Below are 15,748 nucleotides of genomic sequence, written 5' to 3'. Positions count from 1 at the left end.
CACCCAGAGCTAACCCTAGAGGGCGCCAAACAGAACCACAGTTACCGACCCGTCAACAGAGAGTCCACACCACTCCAAGCCAGCAGAGGGCAGCGTGGTCATAATGGCGACCGTCCACGGTACCAGAGCGATCGCTCTGAAGGATCCTGGGACCCGCCTCGCCCAGAAAGCCAGCGAAGAGGCCACTCTCGTCGGGACAATGGTAGGCCCAGACCTGAACCCACGTCTGGCAAAGAAAGTGTAGCTGCTTCTGAAGTTACAGAGCTCATAAAGATCCTAAAAGAGCTCCTCCGACAGAAACCTCACAAGGAAGACAAGAAGGACGGACCAGGTACAGCACGACTAGACATGATACCTGAAATCAACCTTCCCGCCCTTCCTGCAACTGAATCATCCACCCTGAACACTGTTCCCCAACCACGGACTAGTGTACTAACTGTTGCACCCCCACACGTCAGCAGCACACACTCACTACAGCTGACAGCAACAGCCTCTAATCAAGACAGCATCATGGGACAGCCCAGCGTACCAGAAAGCGCTGCTTTGATTGTTTGCACGCATAATGAGACACTTGACACATATCCAGACGGCTTATCAAGCAACATACAGGTCCCCACACCAAGACTCCTGGGAAACCTAATCGAGAAGGGGATGGCTCGAAAACTCTATCTGACTATCACTATGGAAAGGGAATTTAAGCTCGAAGCCCTAGTTGACACTGGCTCCGACCTCACGCTTATATCCGCCCAACTGTTTGAAAGACTCAGATTTGAAGCACAGAGGAAAAATCGCACCCTTAACCTTCACACTTGTAAGCTAAATGTGCAGTCGTATAGCCAAAACGACATCCAGCTCAAGCACGTAGCTTCCATCCACCTGACAATTGGACCTATGAGGCTGATACACCCAGTCTATATCTCCCCTATGAACACTTATCCGTTTCTCATCGGAAAAGACCTGCTGGACCGCTTCGAACCCGTACTGGACTTCAAACAGCTGAAAGTCTGGGCTCAAGTGCGTGACCCTCTGCCCCTTCAGACACACACATCGTCTGAGCAAGACTGTCAAGTCACAGAGGTCACGGGAACTCCCACAGAGCCAGACTGCCAGGTCACAAAGGCCACGGGACCCCCTGCAGCACACTGTGACAACACAGCTTCAGCCCCAAAGGCAAGTTCAAATTCGCTAATTTGCACATTTCAGCTATCCAAAGACTCTGATGCCTTCTGCCCCCAGGTCATGAATGATCTACAGCTGAATGACATTGTCACAACGAACAGTATCCCTGCACTGTGGGCAGACAACTCAACCAAAAGTCTACCACTGTGCAATACAATCAGTAAAAACACACCACACGGCGACATGTGGGCACCCCCGCACCCCACATCCAGCCCCATTGTTGCAGTGCTAACTAACAGCAAGCGATCGACACCGGCTACAATGCCGGCCTTGCAGCTGCTACCGCTAACTCCGCAAATTTCCAACAACGATATTGCGGATACGCAAGCCTCTGACACTGCAACAAAGACAATTCTTGACCACCTCTCAGACCCCTTCAACCACCCTATCACTGACTCTGAGCTCATTGATGACTCTAGCCACAAGCATCTACATAACTCCAGACACATGATGCGTCTTATGGACAACATTCTCTGGTGTGCACCCGATGGCAACACAGCGCCACAGCTTGTAGTGCCACGGTCGCAAAGGGGGGTGATGCTAATGTACGCCCACAACACACCATGTGCTGGACACCACGGCACCAGAACCACGTATGACACACTGAAACAGGTGGCATATGGGCCTGGGATGCATCAAGATGCAGCAGAGTATGTTAGAGAAGGGCTAGTTCGCTGCCGGTTCCAACCAGCAAACCCGAACCACAGAGCCCCACTGCAACACAGAGGGACCACGTTCCCATGGTCAAACCTACAAATCGACCGAGTAGAACCCCTGCCCAGGTCCACAAAAGGCAAAAAGTACTTTCTCACAGTGGTGTGCCAGTTTACCAAGTGGGTGGAGTGTCAACCAGCACCCAACGACACCGCCCAGACCACGGCATACCACCTGATCAATCACATCTTTTTCCTGTCAAGATTGCCACTGAGAATCAACTCAGACAGAGGCATCCACTTCACTACTGAGGCCATGCAACAGATCTGGAAATGCCTAAGAAACGCGGCCGTGATCATGCTCCTGTGCCTCCAGACAATCAGAGGCCAGCCACCACCAGACATCATCACACCGGGTCCAACCTCGGGCATCGCACTGAGAGAGCAACCTGGACTGCTGATCACCAACTGCAAATGAATCCTCAAAAGAAAGACGTACTCTCCTGAACTTCACATCAGCAGCGCAAGCTCCTCCAGCCCTGCACACAAACGCAAAGGGGGGGAGGAGCCCAAGCCCTCTGCCTAACCTTACACCAGCTTCAAGAACCTTCTCCTCCAACACCAGTTAGTCACCTTGTAGGCAATACTGCCAAGCCCCACACTATGTCATGCATGTGATTTGAGAAAGAAGGCCTTAAACGAACACAAGGCCGCCTCTGAAGGGATTCTCAAAACCCCAATGACTTTGAACTTTGAAACAGAGAAACCAAAGTGGATCACCAGAAGGCACCCAGCCTGGCCACAATGCGAGGCACCCTCTGAAAAGTTCCTAGTCAGCATAGGACATAAAAGTGTCAAGATGCAGTCCATCTTCCTAGGCAGGAGACCTAAAGGACTGACTGGCCATTGCGAGGAACATGGTTCCACCCAGGGCTGCAGAAAGCCCACAGCACACCTGCACCACACAAACGGACTTCTGGATGACAGGTGACGCACCGTCAGGGCACCTGCTGCCTCGACACCTGCTGCACAAGCACAGAGACCTGAACTGGGCTACTGTCTGCCTTATCTGCCGTGGAACGACCATAACTTCAGGAGACACAAACAACTGGAGCCTAACATGGCTATGGTGTGTCTGATCTTCCTGAATCTTTGATATCGCTCGTTGTTGTCCATAGGAGGGACAACAACTAGCGAAAGGGGGGATTATGTAGCGACTCAGGCGAATCAAACACACAATCGCCAGTTACATTTAACAAATATGTTTTGAAAGTTGTGCTCACTAGCATACCTTCCCCCAACACAACAGAGGGAGATTCTTCAGTCACCCTGGAAACCATCTGATAAGGTGTTTTATGGCCGGAAAGAATGTGGCCACAGAGCTTTTGACACAGAGACACAGAGCTTTTGCCTCAAATTATAGACAAACCATCTATAAATGAACATGCACCCCAGGACATTATATGTAAACACATAACTGTCTTGTAAAATGTTTATTCTGTATGGTATTTTGCATCTTTTTGTCTTTGTCTTAACAAAGTACTAGTTCAGATAACCTCATATATGTCATGTCTCCTATCAAATTAATGCTCACTTCACGACTTACACTTCCATGTATATCACTTATTCAGAAAATGCAGTGTGTGTTTGTTGCATTAATTATAGTATGAAGACTCAGAGACCCACTGAGTCGAACCTTCAAACAAAGAGCTATAAATTCTGCTGAGGAATTTCCCGCCGGGAAATCCCAACACTCTCATTGGTTAAGTCTAACCCTGGAGGGTGGGACTATTTCCAGACCTTAAAAGACCAGTGAAGACAAGCTCTTCCCTCTCTTCCTCTTCTCTCTCTTCTCTCTCTGGCTGAACCAACACGTCATCGGGGCTGGCACTTAAGCCATGCCACCAATGCAGGCCCTCCAAGCAGGCCTCATCTCTTCCAAAAATCTTCTCTTCTACAATCCGATCTTCAAGAACACGAAGCATCGCTAAAGCAAACAGCCGCTTCCCTCCCAACCTCGGAAAGGACCGCCGGACCGCCGGACCGCCGGACACGCAGACACACATGCACACAAGCGAGAAGCCAAAACGAAACCAAAAAGAATGCAAGTATTCTATTTCTTACTGCTGTAAAGAGGGTGTGTTATTCTCCCGTTGGGATAAATTAACTCCGTGAAGGTCGTATTTGGTTGAACTGAAGGAAAGCTGTTTCTTACCCTCCCCCACTCTCTTTGTCTCTCTCTCTCACTCTCTTTGTCTCTCTCTCTCTCTCTTTTATCTCTCTCTAACTTCAGTCTATTCATTATTCTCTTTTATGTATTCTTTCGTTAATATCTATACTTCTACTCTCTTGTTGCATATTTAGTATGTACTTTCTGTGTGAATTGTAGTGTTATTTTTAGTCTGTGTTTATTAAACCTCCGAAAGACATTTAATGAGTTGAATCTGTTATTCTGCCACATACACAAAGTCAATGAAACTTGCGATCTAAACGTTACCTAACTGCTTATGCTACTATGTTAGTAAAGTAAACTGTATGACCATTTGAAATATTGAACTTATCCTGATCAGTAAAGTTAATGTTTCTCATGCGCTCGTAAAGCAGTAATCCATTATTGAGAATTGATTTGAAAAGTCTATAACTAATTTGCAGGACAAACTTAGTAGGATAATTTCAAGCAATTTCATAAAGGGTTACTTGTATTTAATTAAACAATTTTCCCTATCGGAAAATTTTAATACGTAATGAACAACTGGCAAATCATATTCATAAATTCATGAATATTGAATATTAAATCCCTTTTGAGTTAATTATTCCCCGAGACATTAAACTCATTAGTCGTTGTTGTTACAATTATATGTTTCTAAATATAGAAACTGTCTGTTCATCGCAGTTTGAGTTTGAATGTTTTGATGTCCACATATTTTTGTTGAAAGGGCTGAAAGGGAAAGTCTCAGTTACATATGGTAACCCTCGTTCTCTGAAGGAGGGAATGGAGATGTCCGTCCCGTCGCCAGAGTTGCTGTACCATCACTGCACCAAGTCACTAGATCGGCTCCTCAGTGAAAAACCAACAGTGCACTGCATTCGTCTTCTGTTTATACCTGCGGTGCAAGGCGGAACGCAAGATGCAAATCTCGCACCCCCTGGCCATTGGCCCGTTCTTTATATATCGAATCTGATAGGAATCCTAGAACTGATTATAATTCATGGGTGACTTAAGACGTACCGTTGGTACTAAATTAAACAAAAAAACAAAAAAACTGATACACCCAATTCAGGTCTTACAGTCTCTACTAAAGCTGGTGTGTTAATATTGGCGTATTACACAGCTCTCTAGAATACTTAATTTTGTTTTTTTAAATGTTGCTTGAATAATGACTACTCAGTCATTATTTAACCAGTTTCCTGTATAGTGGTGCTGCTCTCACATCTCTTGTATCTCACACCAACACACAAGTTTGCAGAACCTTTAAACTAAAGCACAAGGAAGCTGATAAAATCATTTATACTCAAAACAATATTTAATGTACATTTCATTGTTTGTCATGTTGTGGGGTTCACGTTAGGCCAGAGACACACTGCAAGCTTGGCGTTTCTTTTGCGTGGCGTAAAATGTAATGTATTCATGTCAAAATGACATATAAACATCTTTTCCTATTGTATTTTGCCTGGAAACACTTCCAACACTTTGCGTGTTGTGTGAAAAATAGGTGTCAGTTCTATTTCTAGCATGTACGCGTTTCCGGCAGATGGGTATGCTTTCAGCAAAGACATGAAATGTTTTTACTAGTGCGAAACTAATAAATTACAGTACTAAATTGTGACTAGAGTTATTCCAAAATGTTATGAATGCTTAAAAACCTCATTATTAAACTAGTTTGTTCCTTTGTCAGTTCCAGAGGGTGTGAAGCTGAATCTGGCTCTGTGTGGGAGTAACAGAAGATTAAAATCCTTTATATCAAACCTGATCCTGAACCAGAGCGAGAGCGAGAGCGGATCAGAGCTCAGCTCAGAGTGTGTGAGGAGAGACGTGGATCTTCATGGACGTCTGATCTCTCTGGTGGAGCTTCCAGCTCTGATTAACTCTCAGCTCTCAGAGGAGGAAGTGATGCGTCAGTCTCTCCGCTGTGTGTCTCTCTGTGATCCTGGAGTTCATGTTTTCATCAACATTATTCCTGATGGTCCACTGACTGATGAAGACAGAGCAGAAATGGAGAAGATCCAGAAGATATTCAGCTCAAGAATCAACAAACACCTTATGATCCTCATACACCAGAATCCAGATCATCAGACAGCAGATCTAAATGAAGAACTACAGTCTGTCATTGAGAGTTTTGGAGGACGGCATCTTCTCATTGGCCCAAACACACACGTGTCCGTGTTGATAGAGGAACTGGAGCAGATGGTTCAGGCAAATAGTGGAGTTTGTTTCTCCACAGAGACATTGTGGGATGCACAGATGGAAAAACTCCAGAAATTTGAAGAAATGAAGAAGAAAATCCATTCACTAGAGACGTGGTTTCAGTCTAAAGGTAATGATCAGAAAATCAGACACTTTTCATGATCGCACAAGTCTACACAGATTTGTGAGATAAAACAATAACATTACATGCAGAGTCCAGAAGAAATCATCAGATTAGCACATGATGCTTAAATTTAAATTATACACAATATTCTCTGATGACCTGATTGACAAGCTTCACTTCACAATCAATATACTGTTTTTAAAATTTTATTTGATCTTTCTTTAGATTCAGGAAAAAGAGAAAATGAAGTGAGGATTGTGCTGCTGGGAAAAACTGGAGTTGGGAAGAGTTCAACAGGAAACACCATCTTAGGAAGAAAAGTGTTTAAAGCAGAATCATCTCAAAAGTCGATTACTAAAGAGTGTCAGAGAGAAACATGTGAAATCAACGACCGACACGTGACTGTGATCGACACGCCAGGACTGTTTGATACTGAATTTACCAATGAGGAAATAAAGAGAGAAATCACCAACTGCATCACCATGACCCTGCCTGGACCACATGTGTTTCTCCTGCTGATACCAGTGGGACGATTCACTCAAGAAGAGGAAAAATCAGTGAAGATCATCCAAGAGACGTTTGGGGAAAACTCTTTAATATACACCATTGTGCTCTTCACCAGAGGAGATGATCTGGATAATAAATCCATTGAGCAGTGGCTGGGGGAACCTGGATCTCCTTTGATGAATCTGATTAAAGAGTGTGGAAACAGATACCATGTGTTCAATAATAAACAGACTGGAGACCGAACACAAGTGTCTGATCTACTGAAGAAGATAGACGACATGGTGAAAGAAAACGGAGACAGTTACTACTCATGTAAGATGTTCAGAGAGATGGAAAGAGAAATACAAGAACAACAAAAGAAGATTCTGATGAATGAAGTGGAGAAACTGAAGAGAGAAAGAGAAGAACTGATAAACAAACATAAAGAAGAGAAAAAGAGGATGATGGAGCAAGAAAGACAAAATCAAGACAAAGAGAGAAAGAGAAGAGAAGAGGAATTCAGAGAGAGAGAAGAACGATATAAAAGAGACATTAAAGAAAGAGAAGAACAAGAGAGAAAGATGCAAGAGGAGATGAAGAGAGAACGAGAGGAATGGGAGAGACAGAAACAACAGGAAAAACAAAGAAGAGAAGAGGAGGATGAGAGAAGGAGAAAGAAAGAACAGGAAATGAGGGATGAACATAATCAGATACTTCAACAAGAGCAAGAAAAAAATAAGCTGATGGAGGAAGAAAGACAAAATCAAGACAAAGAGAGAAAGAGAAGAGAAGAGGAATTCAGAGAGAGAGAAGAACAATATAAAAGAGACATTAAAGAAAGAGAAGAACAAGAGAGAAAGATGCAAGAGGAGATGAAGAGAGATCGAGAGGAATGGGAGAGACAGAAACAACAGGAAAAACAAAGAAGAGAAGAGGAGGATGGGAGAATAAGAGAGAAAGAACAGGAAATGAGGGATGAACATAATCAAGAGAAAGAGAGAATGAAGTTGATGATGGAGGAAGAAAGACAAAATCATGACAAAGAGAGAAAGAGAAGAGAAGAGGAATTCAGAGAGAGAAGAACAATATAAAAGAGACATTAAAGAAAGAGACAAACAAGAGAGAAAGATGCAAGAGGCGGTGAAGAGAGAACGAGAGGAATGGGATAGAGAAAAACAACAGGAAAGACAGAGAAAAGAAGAAGAGGATGAGAGAATGAAAGAGAAAGAACAGGAAATGAGGGATGAACATAATCAAGAGAAAGAGAGAATGAAGTTGATGATGGAGGAAGAAAGACAAAATCAAGACAAAGAGAGAAAGCGAAGAGAAGAGGAATTCAGAGAGAGAGAAGAACAATATAAAAGAGACATTAAAGAAAGAGAGGAACAAGAGAGAAAGATGCAAGAGGCGGTGAAGAGAGAACGAGAGGAATGGGAGAGACAGAAACAACAGGAAAAACAAAGAAAAGAAGAAGAGGATGAGAGAATGAAAGAGAAAGAACAGGAAATGAGGGATGAACATAATCAAGAGAAAGAGAGAATGAAGTTGATGATGGAGGAAGAAAGACAAAATCAAGACAAAGAGAGAAAGAGAAGAGAAGAGGAATTCAGAGAGAGAGAAGAACAATATAAAAGAGACATTAAAGAAAGAGAGGAACAAGAGAGAAAGATGCGAGAGGAGGTGAAGAGAGAACGAGAGGAAGGGGAGAGACAGAAACAACAGGAAAGACAAAGAAGAGAAGAAGAAAATGAGAGAAGGAGAAAGAAAGAACAGGAAATGAGGGATGAACATAATCAAGAGAAAGAGAGAATGAAGTTGATGATGGAGGAAGAAAGACAGTATCATGACAGAGAGATAAAGAGAAGAGAAGAGGAAGATGAGAGAAGGAGGAAAATAGACAAGGAAACATGGAATGAATTTTATCATAAACTTAAACGAGAGAGAGAAAGAAGACAGAAAGAGAGAGAAGATCTTTATATTAATCACAAAGAAGAGCTGAAGAAAGTGAAGAGGAACACAGAGAAAGAAAGACAGATATATCATGATAAACAGAGAAAACGAAGAGAAGATTTATATATAGAAACAAAAAAACAATATAAAAGCGACATTAAAGACATAGAGGATCATATGAGAAAGTTGCGAGAGGAGATAAAGAGAGAACGAGAGGCATGGGAGAAACAGAAACAACAGGAAAGAGAAAAAGAAGAAACCGATAATACAGACACAGGTCAGAATTATAGATGTGAGCAATGAAGGCTGTGAAAATAAATCTGCATTGTTTATCATTCATAAAAATGTAATTAATCAAATGATGAGGGGTTCAAGCACAAAGTGAATCTATTAGTGAAAAAATCTATTGTATTTGTGTTGGTTTTTATTCACCCGTAAAACGCTTCGTGCAGAACAAACCATAAGGGCTAGAGACTTGAAACTGAGCCAGATTTTCCTATAGGTGGTGCTCATAACTCCTAGATCGTTGGCCGTAGCCTCAAGTGTCTTATATCATTGGAATCCTTGGTTCAAGACGGACCAGACGCATGCCTCGGATTGGCTCGTGACCTGGGAAAATGTCCGGCTATTTTGGCTTTTTCCAAAAACCTACTTTTGCGAACTATTCCCTGGTTTTTGGCCAGACCAGAACCAAACCAGTGCAGCCAGATTCTCTGGAGTCTAATTGTCAATAATTATCAAAAAAAGTGGAAATTTGGCTTCAGGGTTCCTAAGGGCCGCCAAGTTTGAGGGGGGAGGAGTCCCTTTTTACTTTATTGGCTATAGCTGGTCAACGGAACCAGATATTTTCACCAAACTCAGCACACCCATGTAAGAGCTCATTCTGTGGTCACCCGATAAAGGACCGGGCGACTGGCCTCTTGGTGGCGCTATAACGGTTAAAAAGGTGTCAAAATGACGCATTTCTGTGGAAAATCCCATTAAATGCTTGAAAGCCGCACTCTTCCTGCCCGATTTGCATATAGCTTCTCAAAATCGGGCGTGCCTATGCGTCACGTCACCCTAAAGAACCTTGCAGACCTTTATGGACGTCGGACCATCGGTGGCGCTTTAACTGTTAGAAAGGTCAACTACATTATCCTATGCAAAATGACATTTAAATGACTATAAAATGTCTGTTCTGCGCAGAACTTCACCAAAATAGCTCAGCATGTGCACCCTATTATTGTAATGAAGCGTGCAAACTTTCCTGGAGATCGGGCCGTCGGTAGCGGTATTACAGTTTAAAAGGTAAAAAAAAAAAAAAACATTTCCATGACAAATGAGCAGCAAATGCAAAAATCTACCGTTTTCCTCCACTTGATTAAGTTTTTGTAACCAGCAGCTCAAAAATCAAGTGCTGAGACCCTATAGTTTTTTTTGTACGCCTTTTAAGGCTCTTTTACGCCCTTTCTGTTAGGGGTTCATGCACAAATAACCCTTTTCCACCAAAATGAACCGGTGCTAGTTCAGAGCAAGTGCTAGTGCCAGTTAGTAGTTGGTTTGACTGAACTGTTTGCTTTTCCACATGCTGAGCCACAACAGAGCCAGGTCTTACGTCACTGTATACCAGAGGTGGGAGTAAGTCACACATCTGCAAGTCACAAGCAAGTCTCAAGTCATTTGTTGTGACAATCAAGTCAAGTCATAGCTTGGGTCAAGCAAGTCACTGGCAAGTCATACAAATGTTCAATGATTTAACTGAATTTATATATTAAAATTAGCTACAACTACAGTAGTTATATGGACTATGGGAGTTTTATTTGCAACAAAAAAATGCAATATGCATTTCTACCCAAAAAAGGTGTCCACAGACAGCTGAGTTGTTAAAGGGTTAGTTCACCCAAAAATGAAATGTCTGTCATTAACTCCTCTCCCTAATGTTGCTCCACACCCGTAAGACCTCCGTTCATCTTCACACACAGTTTAAGATATTTTATATTTAGTCTGAGAGCGTATGCAAGTGTATGCACACTATACTGTCCATGTCCAGAAAGGGAATAAAAACATCATCACAGTAGTCCATATGAGACATCAGTGGGTTAATTAGAGTCTCTTGAAGCATCCAAAATACATTTGGGTCCAAAAATAACAAAAACTACGACTTTATTCAGCATTGTCTTCTCTTCCTTCAAAAAGATTCAAACGGTTATGAATCAGCGTATTGATTCGGATCGCCAATGTCACGTAAATCTAGCCTGACAAGCCAGACCCTCATCAAGATGTTTGGTCTGGAAACTCCCCATTGACGGCTCAATCCGAGGGGCGGATAAACGGCTGTCTGTCAAACTCCCTCTGCACGCGATAGGATAGCGCTACAACAACCAGAGCAACGAAGGTGAAGCAGAGCTCGCTGACAGATTAAACATTCGCCGTATCCGGTCGGCTAAACTCTGAACACATCTTCCCTTTTTAAGAATGACTTCAGTGCCGTTCTTTTTCTTAGAGAAAAGCTTAACTCCAAGTCTTCCAGAGTCGCGGTCAAAGCTGATTCGAAAGACCGCCGTTCGCCAGTTTCTGTGTTTACTAGAAGCACGGCCGTCGTCATTATGGCCCCGCCTGCCGACTCTATACACGACGTGATTGGCCCGACCAGATTGTGAGGAAAACAGCTCAGAAGGGTATTGAGAGTTCCTAGACGACACTTGCGGGCAAATTAAATTTGCTGCTGCAAGGGTGCGTCTAGATTTCTAGGCTAACGTAAATCTTTATTGGAGGATTAAAAACAAACCCGGAAGAGAATAACCCTCTAATACGATAAAAATTGAAAAATTGAAAATAAATCAATTAAAACTACATAACCTAAAATGGAAATGTATCTGAAATTAGGCCAATATATGGGTGAGATACATTCTCTTTGTACTTTTTGATAGTCCTCCTCCTAGTCCTGTACAGCATGACCAGATGATCATTAATATTATAATTAATAAACTTAATGAACTCAGATTGTGTTTGTGGCTCACACACTTACGAAGGCTCATTAACCACAACACCTATAGGTGTCCAGTACTTGTCTACTGTTTTTAAAATATTAAAGCCATGTGAAATAAAGGCTTTTTACATTTCTTCAATAATATTTGAGCGCTTCGGATTATTGGATTTTATCAACTCCTAACATGTCCAGACAGGGGCGTAGCCATCATTTAAAAAGTGAGGGGAAAAAAAATTGAAAATGAAATTGCTGGTGGAAAAAATAGACAAAATATAGCTAATATTAATCCCTTAAATCATGTTTTACTAAAAAAAAAAAAAAAAAGATTTTACATGTGTGCAGTTGGCTGGATTTCAGCATTTTTATCTATATAATTTCAATCAATGGGAGAGTATAAAAATTACTTTTTGTTACATAATTTGTCAAAAATCAGCTCCAATGCAGAACACAGAATGGTGGAGTGACTTTAAGCATCTAATCACAAACACACTGACCATTTTGCTAGTACTGTCAATAGTTTACAACAAGAAGCATAAAAACTGAGCAAAATTATTGAAAATAAGAGCCAGAGCAAATACTTTACATTGTATCGACATTTTTATATAGAAACAATATACAAACAAACAACCTGTGAACGAGATACTAACACTTCTGCCGATATGCCTTTATCACACACACACACACACACACGCTATACGTTGTCGAAACGCTCACAGTAACTTAGGCGTCTTCAGCAAAACTGGTTAATTATTCAACAAGCGAAACATGCAGTTATCCATCATTGTGCAAAACAAGTCGGATGCCACATTTCAACTTACGCCCGTTTAACACATACTCCATCTGCAGTGTGTGTGTGGTGTGTGTTGCGTTGTGTATGCGGTGCAGGATCTGCACGCCTTGATTTAAAATCCAAAGGTTGTTACTGAACATGGCTCGTCAGAATTTCAATTCTCTTTGTTTCCTCTTTAATAGAAGTCAGGTTACCGTAGCCTACTAGCCTACATTTAAACAACATTTATTCAATTCATTAATTCATATTTATATACTTTACATTTAGCTCACACAAGTGGCAAAACATTTAAACATAGGTTATAGCCTAAAATCACAAACATTTTAAATTACAAACTTACAATAGGTTATTCAAAAACAGCCGACTCTCGTCTTTTCTTTCGTTTTTAAACCCTTTTAAAAGAAATCCTGCTGGTCATAAAGAACTTTGCTTTCCACCTCCAAGAAAGTACAAGTGCTATCCATTATGGATGGAGACGGAGTATGTGTGAAACAGCCGTTACGGTGTTTGACGGTGTTGTAGCGAAGAGGTTTTTTTTTCCATCATTGCTGAAAATGATGGATACAGCGCGACCCGGAATGCCCCCAATCTGGCAACACTGAGTGAGCGCTAGTACGAGGCGAGCATGTGCGCGGGGTGATCCGTTAGTAACTGATTACCATGCAAACTTTGCGTAGGCAGCGCCCTCCATGTTTATTCATTCACGACTGTCTCCGTTAACGCTCTCTGCTTGCCTGCTGCGTCACGAAGTTAGGTTGCGGTGCGTTCAAAAAACGATATTACAAAGACAAGTTATTTCGAGTCATTTAACTCAAGTCCGAGTCAAGTCTCATGTCATGAATGTCAAGTCAAAGTCAAGTCGAGTCTTTTATTTATATTTGTCAAGCAAGTCTCAAGTCCTAAAAAGTGCGACTTAAGTCTGAATCGTCCCCCACCTCTGCTGTATATGTCTCATCTTTCTCAGCAACGCTAGCGAGGCAGCGGGAAAAACAAACACACACACAAGGCATGTTCTAATGCATCGATGCTGCACAGACCGACCCGCGTATGATTTTTTTAAAACGCATGCGTGAATTAACAGCATAACCGTGCGTTCACACCGCCGCCAGCGAGAGCGTCAAAATTTGCTATTGCCGCCCTGCCAACGACGCTGTAGAAAGCTTCGAGGACGTGCTGCCGCTCTGACGTAAACTGTATTTAAAGAGGCCGCAAATCAAACAAGCATGTTGATTGATAGACTGACTACAAGTAGGGTATAAATTAACTTCATGAAATCGTTTAAATGTTAAAGTAAGAATTTATTGCATACCCCCTGAAAAACGTCTCGGTTATGTATGTAACCCTCGTTCCCTGAGGGAGGGAACGGAGACGTACGTCAGAACTGAACCAACGAATAGGATCTTACTTTAGAGACCAATCCTACTTCGAGCGTTTAAAAACGAGCCAATGAAATTTGGCATGCGATCCACGCATTCCACGCTCCGCCCCGCGGCGCGGGTATAAAACAGGAAGTGTAATGGTAGATCAGCGCTTTTCCTGCTGAGGAGCCGAGAGGTGACCGGACTCCCAGCGGAAGCACAGCACCTGGCGACGGGACGTACGTCTCCGTTCCCTCCCTCAGGGAACAAGGGTTACATACGTAACCGAGACGTTCCCTTTCAGTCGGTCACGTTCGACGTACATCAGAACTGAACCGACGAATGGGACGGACCAGTACATGCTTGCCACGCAGCAGCCCCTTGAGGCGGCGGAGTGCAAAGTGTACTGCCAATAACTCAAAGCAATTGATGTGCCAATACAATTGCGGCCCCGTCCACAGACCAGCAACTGCATGCCCGTTGTACGTGGCCCCCCAGCCGGTGGCGGAGGCATCTGTGAATAGCACAGCATGCCTGGACACTTGTTCTAGGGGCACCCCGGCCCGGAGAAACGAAGTGTTGGACCACGGGCTGAAGGTTTGGCGGCAGTAAGGAGTCACTGGGACCCGGTACTGACCACTCTGCCACGCCCACCTCGGGACTCTGCCAGCCTTGAAGCGGTCTCATATGAAGCAATCAAAGCGGCGTGACCGCGGCTGCAGATGCCATGGGCCCCAGGAGCCTCTGAAAGAATTTCAGTGGGACCGCTGTCCTGCTCTTGAACATATTCAAGCAGTTCAACACCGACTGGACTCGCTCCTCTGTGAGGCGCGCAGTCTGGTTGACCGAGTCCAGCTCCATGCCGAGATAAGAGATCCTCTGTGTAGGACAGAGTTCCCTCTTCTCTCGGTTGACCCGAAGGCCCAACTGGCTGAGGTGACTGAGCACCAGGTCCCTGTGTTCGCACAACTGGTCCTTCGATTGGGCTAGGATCAGCCAATCGTCGAGGTAGTTGAGAATCCGAACGCCGCGTTCTTTGAGCGGAACAATGGCTGCCTCTGCGACCTTCGTAAAGACGCAGGGCGACAGGGACAGCCCGAAGGGCAGGACCTTGTACTGATATGCTTTCCCCTCGAACGCAAAACGTAGGAACGGTGTAGAGGGAGAATAGACACATGGAAGTACGCGTCCTTCAGGTCGATCGCCGCAAACCAATCCTGGGGACGGATGCATTGAAAAATGCGTTTCTGCGTCAACATTCTGAACGGGAGCTTGTGCAGGGCCCGATTCAGAACTCGCAGGTCCAGGATTGGCCGTAACCCACCCCTTTTCTTGGGCACAATGAAGTAGGGGCTGTAGAACCCCATCTTCATATCGGCTGGAGGAACCGGCTCGATCGCGTCCTTTGCCAGTAGGACCTCGATCTCCGACGAGGACATCGGACATCATCTCCCTCAGAGCAGCTCCTCTTCTCCCTGGGCTGCCCGTCTCAGGGCCGCTTCCCCTTGCGCTTGCCGGCAGGCTTGGCGGGACCCTGGATGGGTTGGGTGGCCCCCTTGCGTCCGGCACCCTGCTTCACGGGTGAAGGCTGCTGCTTGGGCTTGGCAGGGGCGGAGCCGGACGCCGGGGGACGAGCAGACTGGGGGGCTGCCCCGGGCGACTGGGTGGAGGCAGCAGCGGGCCGCCGGGGCAGGATGTTCTTTATAGCCTCCGTCTGCTTCTTGGCCACCGAGAACTGCTGGGCAAAGTCCTCGATGGCGTCGCCGAAGAGGCCGGCCTGACTGACAGGGGCGTTCAAAAACCGAACCTTGTCTGAGTCCCGCATGTCTGTC

At 44.1% G+C, this 15,748-nt stretch overlaps 1 protein-coding gene across 1 annotated transcript in view; it reads left to right on the top strand.

The window, feature by feature from the left end:
• Positions 1–9,100, top strand: part of LOC137040788 (golgin subfamily A member 6-like protein 25) — a 138,108-nt gene extending 129,008 nt beyond the window's left edge. The window contains exons 2-3 of the mRNA XM_067416560.1: positions 6,587–7,853; positions 7,942–9,100. Coding sequence (XP_067272661.1) covers positions 6,587–7,853; positions 7,942–9,100 — 2,426 coding nt within the window. The remainder of the gene's footprint in view (positions 1–6,586; positions 7,854–7,941) is intronic.
• Positions 9,101–15,748: the final 6,648 nt, after the last annotated feature.

This window comes from Pseudorasbora parva, chromosome 14 (assembly GCF_024679245.1).
Source record: "Pseudorasbora parva isolate DD20220531a chromosome 14, ASM2467924v1, whole genome shotgun sequence".
NCBI classification, from domain to species: domain Eukaryota; kingdom Metazoa; phylum Chordata; class Actinopteri; order Cypriniformes; family Gobionidae; genus Pseudorasbora; species Pseudorasbora parva.
Note: the sequence above shows the minus strand (reverse complement) of the source record. Positions and strands in the feature narration are given on the sequence as shown.